The sequence below is a fragment of the Erinaceus europaeus genome, chromosome 4 (assembly GCF_950295315.1).
Source record: "Erinaceus europaeus chromosome 4, mEriEur2.1, whole genome shotgun sequence".
Lineage (NCBI taxonomy): Eukaryota > Metazoa > Chordata > Mammalia > Eulipotyphla > Erinaceidae > Erinaceus > Erinaceus europaeus.
This window is the reverse complement of record NC_080165.1, coordinates 52669423-52693944: the sequence shown is the minus strand read 5'-3', so window position 1 is coordinate 52693944 and position 24522 is coordinate 52669423. Positions and strand designations below refer to the sequence as shown.

The window sequence follows — 24522 nt, the reverse complement described above, 5'->3', positions numbered from 1 at the left end:
GTCTTCAATCCAGGGAAGCCTGGCCAGCATCCTGGTGGCATCTGGAACCTGGTGATTGAAAAGAGAGTTAACATATGAAGCCAAACAATTTGTTGAGCAATCATGGATCCCAAGCTTGGAATAGTGGAGAGGAAGTGTTAGGGAGGTACTCACTGCAAACTCTAGTGTACTTCTGCTTTCAGGTATATATTTTGCAGTAGTTTATGGATATGTGTGCACATAAGCTCTCTCTCACAGAAACTGGTGTATATCTAGATTATGGGACTTTGTTAGAAAGTGAACTACCTGAGATGAAATTAGAGTGTACTATAAAAGGAAAGGTCTCACCCGAGTAATGAAGTTGAAGGGCTGTCATTCCACATGTGAGGTCTCTGGATACAGCCTGAGGTGAAGCATGTTGAGGTGGCAATCGTTGCTTTGGTTAGGTTGTGATCGGCGGATGCAATATTATTTGGTTTGGATTGGGAGATGCATACGGGAAAGTGGGCCCTATCCAAGGGTTCCAGGACTGGGGGAAGTAGGGGCTCTATAGTGAAGATGTGAGGTTCCTGCTGTCTTAGGGTTCAAAAAGACAATCGATAGTTAATATTATCATCACATTATTTGTTAATTGGGTTAACTTTGAAAAGTCCCTTTGTTATGGTTTGCTGTACAGTATCCAGTATCTTGTATATAGCTGTGCTATTGGATGCAATATTTATTAGACCAGAAACACCATGTATCAACTTAATTTATCAAGAATAAATCTCTGACAGTGTCCTAAAATAAACCAGATAAATTTTTTACTCTCTAAAAGAACTAATTAAAGTTTGACAAGTAGAATCTATTCTCTTAAAAGCCAGTTATTTGATAATAATTTTTGTAGTCTTTCTAAATAGGGGAGTTATCTCAGTAACAACTTTATCAGAAGGAGCATGGTGCTGTGAAAGCAAAAGTAACTAACTCATGAGTAAGATAAAAAAAAAAATCTCTTAAGTTTCAAAGTAAAAAGTTTCAACCAGAACATTTTGTCCTGCTTTGTATCTTACTCCCTTTCAGTCACCAAATTAAAGACCCTACTATGATTCCATCTTGGCTCCCCTTGGCAGATGACCTCACCAATGTGTCCCAAAGCCTCACCTCTCCAGAAGCCTACCCCTAGGGAAATATTGGATGTATGGATTAACCTGCCAACACCCATGTTCAGCAGAGAAACAATTAAAGAAGCCAGAACTTCCACCTTCTGCTCCCCATAAAGAACTGCATAGTCCATACTCCCAGAGAGATAAAGAATAGGGAAGTTTCCAATGGAAGGGATGGGACATGGGACTCTGGTAGTGGGAACTGTACAGAATTATACCCCTGTTATCTTACAGTCCTATTAATAATTATTAAATCACTAATAAAGGTTTAAAAATGGCTTTCTCAGTCACACTGATATAGCATGTCTAACTGGGTCAGGTGGTGGAACATCTGCTTGAGTGTATGTACATATTGCCATGGGCAAGGACCTGGGTTCAAACACTGGTCCCCAGCTGTAAGTGGAAAGCTTTGTGAAAGATGCAGGAGTTATGTACATGTCTGTCTTTCTATCTCTCCCTCCCCTCTCTTTTTTATCTATCTCTATCCAATGAATAAATTTTTTTTAAAAGATGGCATGCCTAATCCAATATACTAATACATTGGGTATTAAAGGAGGAAACCTTTATGATTCTTGCAATTCCATATTTCTTCTTTTTTTTTCCTTCTACTTTGGTTAACTTACTATTGTTTGTTATTCTTATTAGTTTTCATGTTCACACTCCTATGTTTTTTAAATGAGTCATTTGACTACTCAATTCCATATGATTCATTATAATCTCAAATGTATAGAGCTAGAAAAAAATAAACCACATATATACAATTTTCTTTTCTAAATATATTATAGTCAAAGTATGAAAATCAATTCTGACATAAATCCAAAAGAGAATTAGTTCAGCTTCTCATTTAACATTAATCCTAAACTGACAGGGCACTCTTAATATATGTAGAAAGATATTTGCTTTATTTATGATTTCATCTTCGGGCTATGAAAACAAATTCTCTCCTGTTGTCAGATACTTGCTATTATTTGCTTCACCAGTTACTAACAACTCTTGCTTCAGGATAAATGGTGAATGAAAAATAATATTTAATTCTTTTAATAGGAAAGCTATGAGGGGAGGGGATGAGATATAGAGTTCTGGTGGTAGGAATTGTGTGAAGTTGTACCCCTCTTATCCTTTGGTTTTGTCAATGTTTCCTTTTTATAAATAAAATTTTTTTTAAAAATTTAAAAAAGAAAAATAATATTTAATTCTTTTATAATACTGTCTAATTTCTTGTCAATTCCTTTATGCAGGTGAAACAAATTGGAGATAATGGAATTAATTAACACATCCCATCCTGAAGAGTTCATTTTGCTCGGCTTTGCTGACCACCCTTGGCTGGAGCTCCCTCTGTTTGTTATTCTTCTCATCACATACCCCATGGCCATGGTAGGAAATTTAACCATCATTCTTGTGTCCATCTTGGACCCCCGACTGCACAGCCCCATGTATTTCTTCCTCACTAACCTCTCTTTTTTGGACATGTGCTATACCACTAGTGTGGTCCCTCAGATGATGTTTAACCTGGGAAGCTCTAGGAAGACGATCAGCTACACAGGGTGTGTGATACAACTGTATTCGTTTCACACAATGGGTGGTGCAGAATGTCTGCTTCTGGCTCTGATGTCCTTTGATCGCTATGTGGCCATCTGCAAGCCCCTGCACTACACCCTCATCATGAATGGGCGCCTCTGTATCCTCTTAGCATCTATTGTGTGGCTGACTGGAATCACCTATGCAGTCTCAGAGGCCACTGCCACATTGCAGTTGCCACTGTGTGGTCTCAATACACTGGATCACATATTGTGTGAGATTCCTGTTTTGATACAGAATGCTTGTGGTGAAAAGAGTGCTAATGAGCTTGCACTTTCTGTGGTATGTATTTTTATTGTAATTGTTCCTCTGTGCCTAATTCTTGCTTCTTATGCTTTAATTGGACATGCTGTATTTAAAATTAAATCTTCTGAGGGAAGGAAAAAGGCCTTTGGAACCTGTTCCTCCCATCTCCTGGTAGTGTTCTTATTTTTTGGACCCGTCATCAGCATGTACCTTCAGCCATCATCCTCTATTTCAAAGGACCAGCCCAAGTTCATGGCTCTGTTCTATGGAGTGGTGACTCCTACCCTCAACCCTTTCATCTACACCCTGAGAAATAAGGACGTAAAGGGGGCTTTAGGCAGCCTGGTAAAGAGAATTTTTATTGCAAAATAATAATGGCAGATAATAAATTACATTATCAAACATAAAATAATTTATGTTGTTTGATAATGGGCTAATAACTCATTCTTGTCTCACATTTCCCTAAGTGTCATGTTAAATGTGCTTAACACAAAATATGTTGTTTCTGATACATTTATAATGTATAAGTTTGGCAAGAATAATACTTGAATAATATACATCAAGAGGGCTCTGCTCGTAGTAATTCTCGTAAACTAGTTTTTTTTTTTTTTAATCTAAAAACAGAGAGGCAGAGATGGAAAGAAAGGAAAAGAAATGACACCACCATATCTTCCTTTAATGAAGACAGGTCCAAGTCTAACCAGGGACATAGATATGAAAAAGAAACTAATTGGCGGAACCAAGATGGTAGCGTGACTACAACTCCTTACTTTCTCTCTGCAAAGCAGCGGCTGGCTTAAGCGTTGGGAGTGTAGTGAGGGCAGGATTTGCAGGTCAGTGTTTGTTAGAGGATGTAGCCAGGATCAGGAGGAGAACAGGAGATGGCATGTAGGCTGGAGCCAGCTACAGTGGGGACAAACACATACCAGATCCAGAGAGAACAAAGCAGGAGCCCTGTGAGCTCCAGTTCTCCCTTTGTACCACCCCGCCCCCCACCCCCTTACTCCAGAGGGTTAAGGAAATAAGTTACAGATAAAAGGGACCTCCTACAGAGAGGATATCATTTTCAAGATTCCCAGCTCGGTAGGGAAACAAGATTTTTTTTCTATTTCTCTCTTCAGGAGAGCTGGAACTCTCTCTTATTGTTCAACTTCTCTGACTAGTTATATGCCTCTCCTGGGGTGGTGGGAGGCTACCACTCTAGCTTTCCTGTTCTCCCTTCTTCTAGCTTTTCAGTCTTTGTTGCTTTTTGTAATTATTTAGGAAGGGGGAAAGTAGGGTGGTAGCACAGCAGGTTAGGCACACATGGCTGGAAACTCAAGGATTGGGAGTCAGGATCCTGGTTGGAGCCACCTGCAGGGGAGTCACTTCACAGGCAGTGAAGCAGGTGTGCAGGTGTCTATCTTTCTCTCGCCCTCTCTGTCTTGCCCTCCTCTCTCCATTTCTCTCTGTCCTATCCAACAATGACAAATTCAATAACTACAACAACAATAAAAAATGGGGCAACAAAGGGGAAAATAAATATATAAAAATTTTTTTTTAAAAAATGAAAAGAAGGAGAGAAGTGCTAAATAGCATAAACTGTAGATTGGTCTTTCAATACTTTTTTTCCTTTTTTTCTTTTTTCTCTCTTCTTTTGTTTACTTTAATTTTAATTTTTTCCAAGTTTGTTTGCTTTGATATTGCTGTTAGCTTGTTTCTCCTTATTAACACTTATCCAAATCAGCCTTTGATGGTAGTTCATTGAAATTACTGGTGATTGGTTGTTCTCTCTTCTGTAGTAGTAGTTCTCGCCATAGAAAACAGGCAAGAGAAAGGAATCAAAGGAATACAGATTGGAAGGGGAGAAGTCAAGCTCTCACTATTTGCAGATGATATGATAGTATATATTTAAAAAACCTAAATAATCCAACAGATAACTCTGGAAGTTATTAGGCAATATAGCAAGATGTCAGGCTGCAAAATCAATGTATAAAAATCACTGGCATTTCTTTACACAAACACTAAATCCAAAGAAAAGGATATCCAAAAAAAACTCCCATTCACTGTTGCAGCAAAGTCAATAAAATACCTAAGAATAAACCTGAACAAAGAAGATAAACTAGTTATATTCCCTCAGGTACATACTGAAATAGTAACTGTGTTAATTCATTTCTAAGTAACAATATAAATTACCACAGCTTTCTTGTTCTTTATCCCTCTGGGTGTAGGAACCAAGGGACATTATGGGGTGCAAAAGGTGGAAGGTCTGTCTTCTGTAACTGTTTCTCCACTGGACATGGGCATTGGCAGGTCAAATCATACCCCCAGTCTGTTCCTATCTTTCCCTAGTGGGGTAGGGCTCTGGAGAGGTGAGGTTCCAGGACACACTGGTGAGGTCACTGCCCAGGGAAGTCATGTTGACAGCATGTTAAATAAATATAAATTTTGTTATATAAAAATGATATATTCCATATGTATATATGACATATGTATGCCTTACAAATTGAATAAATGAGATTCTAAATACAAAATAAAAATTAAAAATTTTTCTGAATGTCAAGTAGTAAAAATAAGTATATTTAATAGCTAGCAGGAAAGCATCACGGACTGAGAGAAAAGGACTAAACAATGGTCTTTCAGGGACAGCTGGCACCAAATGGGAGGATTGGTGACTGAGGCCACCTAAAAACTCACAAATTTACAACTCAGAGTTCTTGAGTTTTCAGTACTGTTGCCCCACAGAGGTTGGAAACAGCAGCAGGAAAAGCCTATATTAACATCAAAGTCACTGACCTGGCCTGGTGACAGAATAAAATAGCCCCCCTTGCCCAAGACATATAAACAAGGAAATTGAACACCTTTGCCACAATGTCTCCTGCTGGCACAATAATGAAAGCCACACTAAATGTGAAAGCTGAGAAATACACAGACAGAAATGACAGAAACTCCAAATGACCAGACAGGAACAGATCTAGAAAGAATGACAGAGATAAAGTTCAGAAATTTTATTATAAAATCAATTCAAGAAACTAAAATTAAGATTCAAGAACTCAATGAACATTTTACCAAAGAATTACAAAGTACAGAGAAAAAAAATCCACACACAACTGGAGGTCCTAAAGGACATTTTGAATGCAGTTCATGTTGAGGTAAGAGTCCTCAGAAGTAGACTTAATCAGGTGGAAGAGAGGATATCAACCACCACATTCTGTGAATATAAAACTCTTAGAGAATAAAGATTTAGGAAAAATGAAGCACTTCTCTATGAAATAGTAGACTCCATCAGAAAAAAAAACAGCAGAGTTATTAGATCCCTGAAGAAGAGAAAAAGAGGAGTATAGAACATATTCAAAAAAAAAAATTGAGCAAGAATTTTCCATACCTTAGCAATGTTCAAAATACAGAAATCCAAGAAGGTGAACACACATCTAAATTTTTGAATCCAAAACAACAAACACTAAGGCACATTACACTTCCAGGGAAAGGAATAAGTCACATACAAAGGTAGAACTATCAGACTTTCATCATATTTCTCATCACAAACCCTAGAGGCAAGGAGGGATTGGAATGGCATATTCAAAGTATTAAAAGGTGAGAATGACTTCAGGAACCTACCAAATCATTGATGAGTGCAAATAAATGTGGCTCATGGACAGAGAGGAGCCTAGGGAGAGATTAAGTGGCTGGTAACAGTCTGGCAGTTTACCAGCTGAGGCACCACCTCCAGTCTGTTTCACCAACAAAACAATGGCTGAAGGGAGAAGAGGACTCCACTAAGACTCACCAAATGCAACTGTGAGTCTCCATTGCTACTGCCCTCAGAGGTTGGAGCAGCAGCGTGGAGGCCCTGTGCTGATACCAAGGAACAGAGAACTAACCAGGAAACTCAGGAAACTATACCTCAGTGGCTTAGTGGTGAGGTTGTGTGGTGGGAACCTTTCCATGTTGTTCTTCTGATGAGAATATGGTGAATAGTTGCCTCAGAACCTACAGACTAAACAGGGCTTGTTTATAAACTCACAGGGTCCAGCAGTGCTGCCTGGCTTGGCAGAGAAGCTGAATTGAGACTGGAGCTTTGGATCCTTAGGGTGTGAGAGTCTCTTTGCATAACCACTGTGATATCTCTCCCCCACCATGCTTTATCTCATGGTCAGGAGTGAGGAATTGAGCTAAGAAGCCTACTTATAGTTTAAAAAACCTCAGGCTTCCATAGTTTACAGGGAAGAAAAAGAACAAAAGAGGTTTTTAAGCCACTGTGCTCCAACTCAGGGATTAAAATAATATTGAAACAACTGTCAATTTCCACAACCATGAACCTTTTAAGTACCTTTCTTAGACACAAATCAATCCTGGAAAGAGTAATCAGTAATTTGAACAGTTCTGAGAGACTTCATAACATACTATATAGAATGGTTAAGCCAACAAAAAGAAATATTGGAGAAATGAACCAGGACAAGAGTCCAGATAAAAGCCCGCCAAAGGTTAAAGCACAAAATATTGGGATCAACATCCAAACACTAGTTAAGGAAATAATCAAAGTATTAAAAGGTCAGAATTGTCAGCCACAAATTCTGTATCCTGCTAGATTATCCTTCAAATATGAGGAAGAAATAAAGATATTTTCAAACATTCAGAAAAAAAAGGAGTTTGCCACTACCAAACCTGCCTTTCAAGAATTACTGTGAGGAGTCCCACATGAAAGAAGAAGCAAAAGAATTCCAACTTTTAATGAGATAGTCAGTATTAAAGTAGGACCAGGAACACAACAACAGCTATGTTAATAGCTGCATTATTCACAATAGTCAAAGCGTGAAAACAGCCTAAATGCCCATCATCAGATGACTGACTAAAGAAGTTATGGGATATATATTCCATAGAATACTACTCTGCAATAAAAAAAAAAAAAAAGATGATTGTGTCCTCTGGGACCAAATGGATGGAACTGGAAATGATTAAGCTTACTGAAATAAATAGAGATGAAACACAACTACCAGGTGGTCTCATTCATATGTGGAATCTAGAGATCTGATTTATATGAACTTTCAAAAAAAAATTTAAAAAAACAGAAGTAAGCAAACTGTTTGTAAGAACTATTATCTCTGGGAGGTAGAAAGATAATACAGAACTTTGGTGGTGGCATGGTGTGGAACTATACATTGTAATCTTACAATCTTGTAAGAAACTATTAATAACAAATAAAAAATTATTTTTAGGGAGTTGGGTGGTGGCACAGTGGGGTAAGTGCAGGTGGCGCAAAGTGCAAGGACATGGCTTAAGGATCCCGATTTGAGTCCCTAGCTCCCTACCTGCAGGGGAGTCGCTTCACAGGCTGTGAAGCAGGTCTGCAGGTGTCTATCTTTCTCTCCCCCTCTCTGTCTTCTCCTCCTCTCTCCATTTCTCAATGTCCTATCCAACAATGAAGACAACATCAATAACAATAACAATAGTAACTACAACAATAAAACAAGGGCAACAAAAGGGAATAAATAAATATTTTTTAAAAAATTATTTTTAATAAGAGTACATGTACCTCAAAGTGATGAATAAATTGACATTTCAAGTTGAAGATTTCATGAAGCAGTTTGTAAGAATAAAAGAGGTTAAATAGCAAATCAGAGCCTACTGGAAGAAGCAAAGAAATATTAAAGGTTATTTTTCTCTCCAAGATTCACTGGAGCTTTGTTTCTCTGTGATTTCGCCACTTCAAGCAGATTTTTGTTTTTCTTTATTTTCAGATAGAGGCTGAGACAGATATAAGGAGACAGAAAGAAAGAGTGAAAGAGAGAGAGATATCAAAAAGCAACCATACTTGTGAAACTTCCTTTCCGCCTAATACTCTGGTGTTACGGCCAGAGTTCAAAACGTGAGTCCTTTCTCATAGATAACTATGATTTACCAGGTAAGCTACTGCACAGATCCTAAAATCTGTATTTCTAGGATAAAAAAATATATTATGAAATTTTAACACCATAAGTAATTTAAAATGTCTATTAAGAACCAACAAAATAACTCAGTGCATTGCTTTGCCATGTGCATGACATGACCTAGGTTCAAACATAGCCCCCAATGCATTGAAGGAAACTCATGTGCTCTCATTCTCTCCGCCACTACCTAAAGAAAAAAAATTTTCTATCCTATAATGATCCTGGGTCCATTATAAATAATAGAATAGGAAATAATAAAGAATAGGAAAGCTTTCAAGGGAGGGGATTGGATATGGAGCTCTGGTGGTGGAAACTCTGTGGAATTGTACCCCTCTTATTCTATGGTTTTGTCAATATTTTCATTTTATAAATAATTTTTTAATTACTTGAATAGGGGAGTCAGGCAGTAGTGCAGCGGGTAAAGCGCAGGTGGCACAAAGCACAAGGAGAATCCCAGTTTGAGACCCGTTTCCCCACCTGCAGGGGAGTCACTTCACAAGTGGTGAAGCAAGTCTGCAGGTGTCTGTCTTTCTCTCCCCCTCTCTGTCTTCCCAAATGACAAAATGTGATTGAAAGTATAGGAAGAATCAGTAACAAAGTATGTGTGTGTGTTGATATTTCCCTGTTTTAAATATTTAATGTGTAAGTCCTTCTAAAATACAATACCCAAAGTACTATAAAATGCATATAACACCATATTCTGTTAAAAAATTCTTCTAAGGGAGTCGGGCTGTAGCACAACGGGTTAAGCGCAGGTGGTGCTAAGCTCAAGGACCGGCGTCAGGATCCCAGTTCGAGCCCCCGGCTCCCCACCTGCAGGCAGGTCCCTTCACAGGCAGTGAAGCAGGTCTGCAGGTGTCTGTCTTTCTCTCCCCCTCTCTGTCTTCCCCTCCTCTCTCCATTTCTCTCTGTCCTATCCAACAACAATGACATCAATAATAACTACAACAATAAAACAACAAGGGCAACAAAAGGGAATAAATAAATAAAATAAAATATAAAAAAATTTTTTAAAAAATTCTTCTAAATACTGCCATCATTATTATTACTGTTGCCAAAAGAGTCATTGCTGGGGCTCCTTGCTGGCAGAATGACACCGCTGCTCTTAGTGGCTGTTTTTCCTTTCTTTATTAATAGAGACCGAGATACTAAGATCCCTGCTCTTCTCATTCTAGTGATGCACTTTGTTGTATTAGGGTGCTATCACTTCTTTAAAAATAAGTGAACATAGTATCACATTCACTTTACCCTTTGTGACTTAGGGTAGATAAGGGTGGCAAAAGGTTAAACTACTTTAGAAAAAAATAAAAACTGACTACATGGGAGTCTGGTGGTAGCGCAGCAGGTTAACCTCACAGGGGGCAAAGCACAAGGTCCAGCATGAGGATCCCAGTTCGAGTCCGCGGATGGCTCCCCACCTGCAGGGAGTTGCTTCACAGGTGGTGAAACAGGTCTGCAGGTGTCTATCTTACTCTCCCCCTCTCTGTCTTCCCCTCCTCTCTTCATTTCTCTCTGTCCTATCCAACAATGACAATAATAACCACAACAAAGATAAAACAGCAAGGGCAACAAAAGAGAATAAATAAATAAATAAAATTTTTTAAAAAACTGACTACACTCAGTATAAAATATGGCTAGACATGTGAGCAAAGATAATTTGTAACAAAAATATGCATATTGAATATTTTCTAAGGCAAGTATGAAATTTAAATCCTGAATAAAGAAACAGGCCCCAGAAGAACTGATGATTAGTCTTTGTCTTGAAAGCAAATAAAAAACAATTTAAGTTTATCTTTCCGTATCATTGACAAGAAGCATGATAAATGGATAAATTTCACTTGAAATACTATTTACTTGATAGCATTACAGAACTTAATTTTAAAGCTGCTTCTCTCAGTGTCCATAATAATGTGACCTGTTGTAACCCGAGACACAGAAAAACCCCTACTTGGAATCAATTTAGAAGTCTGTCTAACAGCATGGACATGACATTGCCTGAAACTAAAACATAATAGGGTTAAGCATAGGCCAGAAAAAAGACCGTTTGGTAGGGTCAGAGTCCTTTCATTACCCAGAATATGCTGGAAGAGTCTATCATTCTAGTGTCTTCCATTTTGCACTTCCTTTCCATTCGTTTCCACTTATATTCGACCTTTTTACACAGTATGCAATTTCCTCCTTCCTCACTGATAATTTTTTTTAAGGCAATGTTGAGGATATCAAATGCCTGTAGCTTCTGGATATTTGAAGAGACTGCTATTTTCCCCTCTTCCTACTTGTAAAACAACTTTGCAGGCTACAAAATTAGTGGCTGGAATGTCCTCTTTTTCAGTACTTGGAATATGTCATTCCACTCTTTCCTGGTGTCTTGGCTTTGGGAAAGGAAGTGTGATGGGGACTTGATAAGTCTACCTTTGTATGGCACTTCTTTCCTTTCCCTAGAACCTTTCAAATTGTGGAGGTTGACATTGAGGTTTCATAGTTTTACAATGATGTGCCTCTGTCTTAGGCATTTTGCATTCATGTCGCTGAGTATGTGCTCTGCCTCTGGAACAGGTATCCTCTGAAGATTGCCTGAGTGGGGACAATTCTCAGCTAAAATTTGTCTCAAATGGTCTCTAGATTTCTGACCCTTTCCTTATCCTCAGATACTTCTGTCACACTTGCATTCGACCTTTTGACAGAGTCTGCAATTTCCCAGTATGGCTTCTTTATTTCTAAACCTTTGCTCTCCCTCATCTCTGCATTGACATGTGGGTTAGCTCTTCCTTCTAGAGTGGAACTTCTCTTCTGCATGAGTGTCTCTACCTGCTAAGCCTTCCACCAGAGCTTGAACTGCACTCAGAGTGTCTTTCAACCCTGTAGTTCTGATGGACATTCTCTGTAGGGCCATGGTCTTCTCATTACGCAGCAGGAATCACAGACTCCTGCTGTACATTGATCTTTCTCCCATTGTAGAAATCTCTCTCCCATGTATGAACTTGTAACATTTTAATTACTGGCTTAGCACCTTTTGATAGGCCTGAGATAGTTTATTATGAAGACAAGGGCAGTGACAAAAAAAAACCCCAAAAACAACAAACCAAAAAGATCAGCCCAGCCTAGGAGGGGTGTAGAGACACTTGTAGCACTAGCCCACCACTCAGGAAGCTTCTCCTCTGATGTGGGCTCGGTGGGTGTGTCGAGCCCAGGTCCTGGCACGTGCTCATGTGTCTGGCTTCTGGGTTTGTTACCCCTGAGCCCTGCTAACATGTATTCAATATCCCAGGCTAATGGAATCTGATGGAGATGCACACAGGCCACAGCCAGGGAAGAAGTGCCCTGCCTTTGGGGTAAGCTCAGCCTGAGACAAAGAAGAGGCCATGTCATCAGTGATGGGGGCCTGCATGTCATGGCCACTCTGATGTGTGTGTGCAGCAGGCTCTGTGACTCAAGACACTGTGAGCTCTGGCTGCCCCTCCCTTGAAAATGCAGACTCTAGGTTGGGGCAGGAAGCCAGGTGGGCAGTGCTGGGCAGGGCCTGTGGCTGGGGTGAACCCCAGGGACGGAAATGAGAAGAAAGCACCAAAACTAGACCAATGCAAAAATCACCATTTATTTCACATTCTATTAATACCTAATCACAATTTATTTCACATTCAGGGAGGCGCCCTATGGGACAGCAGGGTCTTCAGCGGCAGACAGTTCAGAGGCAGCTGCAGGGGCCCTGGCCTCAGCGGGATGCAGGGAGCATTTCTCTCTCAGCTCTCAGCCTCCACCTGCAGAGGAGACAACAGGCCTATGAGATCTGCAGTTGGGCGTGGCCTCCCTCCACCCACCCATCCCCACTAACTCACCAGGCCATCTGAGGGGCCCTGTTTCCTCATGTCCTGAGCGGGTGGACACGTGTCCTGCTGCCCTTGTGGGGACCCAGACAGCAGCCGCAGCACAACTGCAGGAGACAGTTCAGCAGCCTCCGGGCTGCCCCATGGCGGATGGGGATCCAGGTGGAGGAGGTGCTGCTGGCCTGTGAGCCCTGGCCTGAGGGGGGGCAGCTCTCCTCCCCGGGTGCTGGGACTGCTGCAGAGGAGGAGGAGGAGGAGGAGGAGGAGGAGGAGGAGGAGGAGGAGGGGCCAGAGCCAGGGCAGCTGCTGTGTGGTGTGTTGGGAGGCACCGCTGGGGGGGGCAGGCTGGGGGTGGACATAAAGACAGGGAGACTGGAGCACTTGGGGGGTTGGCCAGGCTCCCGGGCCTTGTCTTGCTCCCAGGAGCCGGTGCCCAGGACTGGTGGGGAAGAAGACACACGCCTCCTCCTGCTCCTGCTGGCCCTCTTCTTCATACTTGGCAGCAGGCTGGAAGGAATGGACTGGTCAGCTGGGGCTGGCTCATCGGAGGTGGGGGGTTTCCTGTAGGCTTCCATGGGTCCCATGCCCTGGGTCACCCATGGGTGGCTCAGGATCTCTGGCCACCCAATTCGCTCCTTGGGGTCAGAGTTCAGCATGCAGTGCAGAAGGTGTCGGAGCTCCTGGGAGAGCCGGGGCTTCCTTCTGAATAGAGTCCTGGCGGGTCGTTCCTGTGGCAGGTGACCTTTCACCATTTCATACAACACCACCCCCAGGCTCCAGATGTCCACCCCGGGGCCGTAGGTGCCCCCCGTCACTATCTCGGGTGCCATGTAGGCTAAGGTGCCACGCAGGCTGTCCATGGACTGCTGGAGAAAATTGGCACTCAGGCCAAAGTCCGAGATCTTGACCTGGTCCAGGCTTTCCAGGAGGATGTTCCCAGGCTTGAGGTCCCTGTGAGCGATTCCTTTGGCGTGGCAATATTCCATAGCCGAGGCCAACTGGCGGAACACCCTTCTAGCCTCCTCCTCCCTCATGGGGCCGTTCTGGAAGAGATAGTCCTCCAGGTCTCCCCCCCTCACATAGGGCATGACCAGCAGCAGCTGGAATGCTGTCTCTATGGTGCCAAGCAGGGGCATGATGTTGGGGTGGCTCAGACCTTGCATGACGTTGCACTCGTGACGCGCCATCTCCAGGCCTGTCTGCCCCAGCATCTTCATCTGCTTGATCACCACATTCTCTCCACTGTGACGATGGTGGGCCAGCATGATGAGAGAGAAGCTGCCGGCCCCAATGGTGCTCTGGACACAGAAGTCGTCCTTGGCCATTGCCTCTCCCAATGGAGAGGTCTTAGGCCGGGCCATAAAACCTAGCTACACTAACTGTAGACTAACTAGGAACTCTAAACTAGGACTGTCACTACCAAAAAACAACAACCAAGATCTAACTTACCTTCTACTCTTACTGGCTCTACCAAAAACAGTGGTAGTCAAACTAGAATGCGCTAGGGCTATCTTAAATAACTAAGGGGAGGGGGGTGAGCAAGGGAAGGGGGAAATGGCAAAGAGGAGAGAAATGGGGGGGGAGTAGAGTGTGGGCTAGGGGAGAGGGGTAATGGGAGTGGGTATCAGGTAAAGTGCAGGGATGGAGAGAGGGGAATCAAAAGAGCGAACAGAGAGCGAGAGCGAGAGCGAGTGTGTGCGAGTGCGAGTGGTGGTGCGTAAGCTAGCTGGGGAGTCCGCCACAGGTCACTACCAAGAGCTTCCAGGGCATATGGACAGCAAACCCACCTCAGACGCGGCTTTTTATAGGTTTCTGGTTGGTCACAATGGCCCCCAAGAGGTCACAGCAGCAGGGCGGGGCCGGCATGGCCAGGAGGTCACAGCAGCAGGGTAGGGCAGTGATGGGCAGGGGTCACTGGGAGGTCAGTCACAGGTCTTTCCCTTCATGGTAGAAAAGCTGATACCTTTATTATCCTAGGGACCTGGGTGTGGTCCTTATATGACCCTAGGACCCAAAATCTTTGTGTTTCTGGGGGTGACTAGAGATTAGTAGTTACTGAATAAAATCTGTAGGACCCTTGGGACACTTTCCATATCCATTTGGAGAAATCTGTGATCAACTTTTTCTGAAAACCTCTGCCTCTGTTTGAAGAAATGGCTCCAGCATACTGAAACCCATGTCCATGTTTAGGACATTTAGGGAACATAGGAAAGATGGGAAATAAATAAGTTGATGCCAGTTTGCCCAGCACAACATTCGCTCCTTGTGAATGTTGCATGTGTACTTGAGCGGAATGTGTGTTTATCTCATCTGAGGTGGGATATATATATACATATACATATATATATATATATATATACATACATATATATATATATATATGAGATTCATCTTATCTGTGGTTTCATTTAAGATCACTATCCCCCTATTGATTTTTTTGTCTTGATGATCTGTCTGCTGTGAGTGCTGTGTTAAAAGCTCCTACTGTTGGGAGTCTGGTGGTAGCTCAGCGGGTTAAGCGCAGGTGGCATGAAGGTCAAGGACCTGCTTAAGGATCCTGGTTTGAGCCCCTCCCCCCGCTGGCTCCCCACCTGCAGGGGAGTCACTTCACAGGCAGTGAAGGAGGTCTGCAGGTGTCTCTCTTTCTCTCCCCCTCTCTGTCTTCCCCTCCTCTCTTCATTTCTCTTTGTCCTATCCAACAATGATGACATCAATAATATCGGCAACAATAAAAACAACAAGGGCAACAAAAGGGAATCAATCAATCAATCATTATTAAAAGAAAAAGCTCCAACTATTGTTGTGTTACGGTTCATGTCTCCCTTAAATTCAGTAAGTACTTATTTTATATATTTGGGTGCACTTGAGTTTGGGGCATATATTTTTATGAAGGTTACGTCTTATGTTGGGTTAGTCCATTGACCATCGTGTAATGTCCCTCTCTGTTCCTTCCTTACCTGAACATCTGTTTTATCACAAAGCAGAGTAGCTGTCCCATCCCTTATTCTGTGAATTATTATCTTGGAAGAGCTGGCTCCAGCCTGGGACACTATGTTTCCACTTATCTTTTCTTTGGAAGTATGTTTTCTAAAGACATGTAATGGGTGGATCCTGTTCTTTCCTCCTTGTGAACATTGCATGTGTACTTCTGCGGAATGTGTGTTCATCTCTTCTGAGATGGAAAGTTCTGTATATATTGATTTTGTTCATATCATTTATGGTTTAATGTAAGGTCACTCTTCTACTGATTGTTTTTTCCTGATGATCTCTCTGCTGTGAGTGGTGTTTTCAAATTCCCTCAACTTACTTTGTTGTTGTCCATATGTCCCTTAAGTTCAATAAGTAATTTTTTTAAATATTTGTTTATTTATTTCCTTTCTGTTGTCCTTTTTTATTATTGTTGTAGTTATTGTTGTTGATGTCGTAATTGTTGGATAGGACAGTGATTAATGGAGAGAGCAGGGCAAGACACAGAGGGGGGAGGGAAAGGCAGACACCTGTAGACCTGCTTAACAACCTGTAAAGCGACTCCCCTGCAGGTGGGGAGCCAGGGGCTCAAACTTGGATCCTCACGCAGGTCCTTGCGCTTTGTGCCACCTGTGCTTTACCGGCTGTGCTACCCCCAACTCCCAAAGTAATTGTTTTATATTTTTAGGTGCAATTGTCTTTGGGGCATACACATACATATACACATACACATACACATACACATACACATACACATACACATATATATTTATGATGGTTTTGTGTTTTTGTTCGATTAATTCATTATAAGTTATGTAGTGTCCCTCTCTGTTCCTTTCTTTACTGGAACATCTATTTTATCAGAAACCAGAATAGCTCTCCTCCACTGTTTTGTCAATTATTATCTCTGAATAGATTACTCCAGCCTTGACATTAAGTTTCCAGTTATTGTCTCTTTAGACGTGTGCTCTCTGCAGACATTTATGGTATGGTTCCTGTTCTTTCATCCATTTAGCTACTCTGAGACTTTTGACAGTTATATTTAGGCCGTTCACATTTAGGGTGTTTGTTGCTCTGTATGGTTTATGTCCATTCTCTGTTCCTTGTTTTTATTGTAGTTACTATAAGTGTAATAACTAACATTTTGTATATGAGAAAGTCTTATTTAATTTGATCTCAATTAACAAACAGTTGATAGAACTGCTATGTCCTTTAATTCCTTTTCTTGATTTATTATTTTTTCCTCTATTTAATGTGTTCTTAGTTCTAATCTACTGCTGTTCAACTCACAACTTGCATTCCTTTTCTTCTTCCTTGCTTATGGGACTCATCTACTTGCCTTTCCTTCATCTTTGAAACCTCTAAATTAACTATTTTTTCCATCTGTAGGGAACAAGTTTCACTTTTATTAAATGAGACTGTACTTATAAGAGAATCTCTTCCCATGTGTAGCAGCATGCAGGTTGTGATTCTAAGAGTAAAATTTAAAAAAAGTTTTCCTTTTTTTCTAACTTCTTGTGTTTTGCTATGATTTTTATACTTCTGAGGCAAGCACTGTCAATATGGTTTCTTAAATATGAGATGTTTGCAACTCATTTTCAGTTTCTTAAATCCCCCCTTATAACAGATCTTTGGTTAAATATGAAACTTCCCAGGAGAATTTTCTTTCCAAACCAGTAATGCCCAAGTTCTGAGAAGTAGAATCTAAGACTTCCCTCTGTGATGCAGATAAGCCTATTCTTGGGTGGAAGCCTTCCCATTGCCCCAAAATCCAGGTTACTAGAAATAAAGAACTCGGCTCCCTTCCCTCATCCTGTCCCTCTGTATCTCCCTGTTTTTCTGCTCAAGTAATACACATTGTATATATGTAAAAGTCCGATCACAAATAAATATTTTCACAGGCAATTCAGATGTACGTATTATGAATAATATCTGTACTAGATTGTCAGTTTAGGGCTCTGTTCTGTATAAATAAAAATATCTTTCTTATTTTAGATTATCACAGCAAAACACAATAGACTATATGGCATAAACAAGGCAAATTTAATTTTTACAAGTTCTAGACACCAGAAGTTTATTCAGATTCCATTCGAAGTCTGCAAAATGATGCAAATTTGCTGTGTCCTTACATGGTGGAAACAGTTACTCAGTTTCTCCAATTCTTTTTTGATAAAGACATTAGTTCATCATGAGAATCTCCACTCATGACCTAATCTGACCTCAACAAAGTTTCTTTTTTTTTCCTTCAAATACATTGAGGATTGAGGTTTCAAAAAATAGATTTTTATGGGAAAACAAACTTTCAGTTCATGACACACTCCACCCTCCTTATTCCCTTTTTTCTTATCTAAGTTTATCAGGAAAGCAGTTTATGGACCAGTAATAAGGTTATAAAATTTTTCACACATAAATATGCATAAATTATAGTAATTATTTCAAGTGCACTTAAATGTAGTTAATATAGCTAAGTTCTATTGAATTATAGCTAACACATTTGGATAGTATTTATCCTATTTAGTTTGTTGAAATTCTGTTCAGTGGTTACTGAGTCAAGTTGAGTCTACCTTGCATAGAAAGAATACTATTTAGTCAAGGGAGTCAGGCAGTAGCACAGCAAGTTAAGCACAGGTGGTGCAAAGTGCAAGGACCAGCATAAGGATCCCAGTTGGAGTCCCGGCTCCCCACCTGCAGGGGAGTCGCTTCACAGGTGGTGAAACAGGTCTGCAGGTGTCTGTCTTTCTCTCCCCCTCTTTGTCTTCCCCTCCTCTCTCCATTTCTCTCTGTCCTATCCAACAACAACGACAGAGTAGATGGATGAAAAGATGGGCAACACAATGGCTACTTCTTATCTTCCTTTGTTCTTTCACTTAATAAATGTTGTTGTTTGCTGACCATCTATGTTTGATATAGTCTTTTCAGTATCTTTTTAAGGAAACTTTAATAGTCAAGCTCTTCTTTATGTGGGCTGGACTTAGTGTGACCTTTTCCCTGCACAACCCCAGGTTAAAGCAGATGATCAAAGATATGTGATTTTTCTATAAATGAACGTCTGATATAGATTTCAAGGGAGGCAGAAATATTGGTTTTTCTGGACTGAAATGGTAGAATCAAACTAAATAAGATGTTAACTCTTAATCTTTTTTTTTCACTTTTACTTTACTTATTCATTTATTTGTTAGAGACAGAGAGATATCAAGAGAGAAGGGAGAGGTAGTGAGAGAGAGATTGAGATCTGTAGCACTGCTTTACCACTAGTGAAGTCTCCCCCCACACACACACACACAAAAGGACCTTGAATTGAGGTCCTTGTGCATTGTAGCACGTGTATTCAACCAGATGTGCCACCACCCAGCCCCTCCACTCTCAACCTCTTATTAATATCTAACAACTATTCTGTGTTTTCTACCAGTTACCTGTCTCTGTGTTATTTATTTAAGTCAGTAAACCATGATGGGATGGAAATGTCAAAAATAGGGCACTATGTAAAGAAGCACATAGGAAATATTATCTAGGGAGTCAGGTGGTAGCGCAACAGGTTAAGCGCACGTGGCACAAAGTGTAAGGACCGGTTAGGATCCTGGTTCGAGGCCCCGGCTCCCCACCTGCATGGGAGTCACTTCACAGGCAGTGAATCAGGTCTGCAGGTGTCTCTCTGTCTCTCTTCCTCTCTCTCTTCCCCCCTCTCTCAATTTCTCTCTGTCTCTATCCAATAACAACAAAAAGAAAGGAAATATTATCTAATACTAAATTTTTTTTCCCTAGCAACATAACTATTGGGTTATCAGAAAAGTCATGATACCTTTTCGCGTAGAAAAATACATCATGACTTTTATGACAATCCAATATAGAATAGCCTAGTGTCCAAAGTTTTCAACCTATCAATGGGTATTTGCTTGGTACCTATGGTAGTTTCCTTTGAGGGAAACTCTGGTTTCATCTACCTTATTTTTACTTCTCTCTGGTGCATTAATAATACTTTTTCATGGGCCTGGGTGGTGACACAAATGTTATAATGAGCAAGGACCCGGGTTCAAGACCCGGTTTCCACCTGCAGGGGAAAGACTTTGAGAGTGGTGAAGTAGGGCTGCAGGTGTCTCTCTGTCTCTCTCCCTCTCTATCACCCCTTCTCTCTCTATTTCTGGCTGTCTCCAATAAATAAATAAAGATAATAAAATTAAATAAAAATGATAACAGTTTTTCATAATCCTATAATAATACAGACCTCAGTGTTGAAATCTCTGCTAATGTAGGACTTAAGAAGAGTTAATGATTTACTTTCCGGAAAGAAATAGAGTAATAACCACAAAGGGCAAATTCTGTTTGCCTTGAATTGGAGGTAGGAAGATGAAAGAAAGGTGAGGATCAGCCAGATATTGCCATGTGACAAATTAGTCCATACGTCAGTATCTTCAAGCATTTAATTAATTATTTTGTTTATTCATTATGTTCACATGTGACTAGTTGGGTGGAGGTTATATGATCCAGACTGGATTCAGATGGGTTTGATTCAAAGTTGCATACTGGGCCTACATCTGTACTTGTCTTTTTCATTGGTCCTGTTAAACTCCTTTGGGGAGATAATAGGAACGCAGAGGGCACATCCAAATAAGCAAATCTCTTTCAAGTCTTTGCTTGCAGCCCGTTTGTGTGAACATAGTCGTAACTGCTTCATTCATCTTCAGTGAAACAAGAGAATGTAGTGAGAGGTCGTGGATAAAGTGTCTTACCAGTTTCAATAATGCATAAATTAGAACCTATTTTCTTTATTTTAAATGTTGCAAGAATATGGGAATATTACTTTATTCCTCCCTCTCCTTCCTGTGTTCTAACATAATGGAGTCAGTTAATCCTTGAATTGGGCTGTTACAGCAGCAGTTGTAATTTTTCAGTGACAGTCTTTTTAGCAGCTGATTCATGGGGCAAATGCCAAATCAGATGCATTAAGAGACATAGAATGAGAGTCTTGTGTTCAAGTCCTAGTGGTATCACTTACCTTCAGAGCATTCTTGAATGCCACTGAATCTTGCTAAGCCATTTCCCCATCTGTAAAATGAAGGTAATCATGAGAGCTCAGTTTATTTTGTAATATAGTAATAAAAATCAAATCTAATGAGACCATGAACTTGAAAGTATTCATAAAAGTGAAAAAGACTGCACATAACATTATTAATGAACAAAAAGCTGAAAACATTTTGAGTACTATTAGCATTAGAAATTTGTACAAGTCCAATTTGAATTATATTGTTGTACCCTTTAGGTTTTATCCTGGAAACAACCAGAATGAGTTATTGATATAAATAGTCTGACACGGGGATAGACTAGTCAGGATGGAATTTTCAGGGAAGGCCATAGAAAAAGCGATAAAACCAATGAGAAAGTCAGTTTACTTTTTATTCTGTTGAATATTATTGAAAATTCTGTTCTTACTAGCCTTTTCAGGGTCCTAAGCATGAAATTCTAATGTTAAAATTCCCTAGGCGTTTTAACTTAATTTGTTTCTGGTTATCTCCCAGTGGTTTCTCTGAAGGTTGGAATATGCAATGCAGGTCAGTGCCAACAAATGCAGAGTAATGCACAGTTTTGAATAATGTCTTGTAGTTTCCTTTACTTGGCTTTAATTTCAGCTACAAAGTTCTTGATCTTCATAAATATACCTAAAATATATACTTATTTAACAACCTTAGAAGACTGTGTTACGCATATTCATGTTTGGAATGCCATCTGTCCTCTCTTAGAGTGAGTTGGTTCCTAGGAGTGTGCCATCTAACCTCATTCAGGAGATGGCCTGGGGAGTCCATATGGTTTCTGGCATATTCCTGACCTCACCAGTACCTGAACTCAGGCTCAGGGTATAGTTCAGGACTAGGAATATTCATCAAAACAAATGGGCAAAGACTGGATCTGTAGTATAGTCGTACTTTTCAGGCTATGTCTAAGAGAGAAGGAAGGGCTGTGGGGTGTTTCTTGTGGTGTCCCAATAATAAATCATTATATAGGATGGCTTTACCCCAGTGGAGCTATTTAGGCAAGAACATAATGGAATAATCCTGGTTCTTCTAGGAAGAAACATCACTGACAAGATCAATATTAGTAATGGGATTAAAATAAGAATTTAAGACAAAGCACACATGAAAATGAAACAAAAACGTATCCTATGAGGTTGATATGGAGGTGGGGTATGCATGGAATCAAGATTCCTTGGCTCCAACATCAACTTCGCTCATAAAAAGCTGTGAAATCTTCATCAAAGCATTTCATTGATCCCTGCATCTGTCTTCTCATCTGTAACAGAAATAAATTGGATCAGGTAAATTTAAAGTGTGGTCTAGTTTTGTCATCTACTTTCTTGCCTTCCTTCCCTATTACTTTGTTAAAATGAGGAAGTTGGACCATTTTATCCAGAAAATGCTATCACCTTTTTCCCTTGATAAGATATTCTGGTAGGAGTGAAATTTGATTGCTCTAGAGCACTAGGACACACTGGTGGGGTTGTTTTTTTTTCCTGAGCCTGAAATCTGATATGCAGGTGGATCCTAGTTATTGTCTGAGGGGATGATGTCATGGCTGGAAAAAGGACCAGAAAGTTGGATCAGGAAGAGAGCAGCTCCCAAATATGGGAAAGGTGTATAAATACTGTTGACTGTAAACTCCATCAATTTGATGTGATCTGGAGCCCATAGTCAGCTTAGGAGCCTATGTGACCTCTGCATCCCTATAGATCCGACCTCATATTCTGCGGTCATGAGTAGGAACATTCTAAAACAAAAAACAACAACTAGTATAGCCACAGGCCCTGTGGAATATAACTAAAATATGCCTACTAGCTATTTACAGAACGGAGACCCCCAACTCTTCATCTGCACTACTGCTGCCTTTAGGTTCATGATTGCTTAACAACTTGTTTGGCTTTATATATTAACTCTCTTTTCAGCCACCAGGTTCCAGATGCCAACCAGACTTCCCTGGACAGACAACCCCACCAGTGTGTCCTAGTGCTCTGATTACCCTGAAACCCGCCCCACTAGGGAAAGAGAGAAGCAGGCTGGGAGTATGGATCGACCTGTAAATGCCCATGTTCAGTGGGGAAGCAATTCCAGAAGCCAGACCTTCCACCTTCTGCATCCCACAGTGACCTTGGGTCCATACTCCCAGAGGGTTAAAGAATAGGAAAGCTATCAAGGGAGAGGATGGGATATGGAGTTCTGGTGGTGGGAATTGTATAGAGTTGTACCCCTCTTATTCTATGGTTTTGACAGTGTTTCCTTTTTATAAATAAATAATAAAATTAAATTTAAAAAAAGAATAGGAAAGCTATCAAGGGAGGGGATGGGATATGGAGTTCTGGTGGTGGGAATTGTGTGGAGATGTAACCCTCTTATGGTTTGGTCAGTTTCCTCTTCATAAAAACAAACAAACAAAAAACTTGGACCAGTAAAAAAAAATAAAGGCCATGAATTACTGTACACTGTGTAAGGTCAAACTTGAACCACTACAAACATCCTGTTACTCAGCTGCCCCCTCCACCCCTCTCCTCTGAAGTGCCTGTAATTTACTCTCAGGGAAAATTGCATTGTAAGCTTGTGATTAACCCTTGTGTGGTAACTCTTCACTTGTGATCAAATAGTTTGTAGATCAAAATGTGACTATGCATTGTGTTGCTTTGTGTTTGGGTTAATGATTAGGTAACCTTCTCCCTGTGCAATGGGTATATCTGCTTGCTTTCTCTCTCAGTAAACTAATCGCCCACTTCTCTGAGGCCTCTCCCAAAGGAAAAAAAGAAAAGAGAAAGATAGACAAAGGCAGAGATAGAGAAACAGACACCACATCACTAAAACTGTCTTTAATAACAAAGGGGCCAGGCTCATATCTGTGTCATGCCCATGACATGGCAATTGCACAGATTGAGCTATTTTGCAAACCCAATAGTACATTTTCAAAGTCATGGGTAGATGTTACTTTTTGTGAACTTCTAATGTAGCATAAGTATGTTGCTCTGCAGGAACCATGCTTTATTTGTTAATTAGTTTTAGCTTACATGGGACCAAATGCAAGTAATTCAGTTAGAAGTTGATGGCAACAAGTCCAGAGAGAAGAAAGTGAGAGAAAAGAGGCAGACAAAGAACGGTGCAGATTATCAAGACTGAAACCCTTTGAAAGCCTATATAAACACTATTCCAGAGTTATCCTTTAGGAGTAGGGAAATGGGCATTTATCCACGAACCTCTATCAATTACTGATTGAGTGCTGCCACAAAAGGATGTTAATTACCTGGTGATTTTTCATTTTCTTGTACTATGACAGAAGTATTAGAGTAAACCTTCAAGAGCAGAAATTCAGGTAGAAGAGCATTACACTGGTAAGAACAAAAGAGATATTCAGGACTTTACCTGATCCTGCTGCAAAGAGACCTGTTAAGGAGACTACATAAACAGAAACTGTTGAAGAAAATATTAGAATTCTCTACTCAAATGTAAACAGTAAGAGAGGCATAATAATTCAAAGCCAATATGTTCAGATTAGCATGATCATTGATCCAAGCTTCCTCCAAGCTCTTAAATGGTCTGATCAGGTATGGGTTTCCTTCTTTCCTTAATTCCTTCCTTCTTTATTTTTTAAAATATAATTTCTTTATTAGGGGATTAATGGTTTACTGTAGATAGTAAAATATAATAGTTGTACATGCATAACATTTCCCAGTTTTCCATATAATAATACAACCCCCCCCACTAGGTCCTCTTCTGCCATCATGTTCCTAGACCTGAACCCCCAACCCCCACTGCTCAGTCTTTTACTTTGGTGCAATACAGGTTTCTTTTCTATTTTGTTGCACTACTCATGTGTGTTAGTTTTGTCTCTGTAGGTTTTTTTTTACAGGATTGC

The 24522-nt window shown here is 40.5% G+C and overlaps 2 protein-coding genes across 2 annotated transcripts; one reads left to right on the top strand and one right to left on the bottom strand.

Annotated features, from left to right (window-relative positions):
* The first annotated feature begins 2378 nt into the window (after window positions 1–2378).
* LOC103127699 (olfactory receptor 2B6-like) lies at window positions 2379–3317 on the top strand. Its single transcript, XM_007538580.2, has one exon. It carries the CDS (start codon window positions 2379–2381, stop codon window positions 3315–3317), a length of 939 nt encoding a protein of 312 aa, XP_007538642.2.
* Window positions 3318–12959: 9642 nt separating this feature from the next.
* LOC132538282 (sperm motility kinase 2B-like) lies at window positions 12960–14204 on the bottom strand (the record flags this gene model as incomplete). Its single annotated transcript, XM_060190894.1, has 1 exon — window positions 12960–14204. A coding segment is annotated over exon 1 (1077 nt), but the record flags the coding sequence as incomplete, so codon positions are not given.
* Between the last annotated feature and the right edge of the window lie 10318 nt (window positions 14205–24522).

Bases quoted from the DNA above. Each gene is read 5' to 3' on its own strand.
- LOC103127699 (XM_007538580.2), top strand. From the start codon at position 2,379: ATGGAATTAATTAACACATCCCATCCTGAAGAGTTCATTTTGCTCGGC.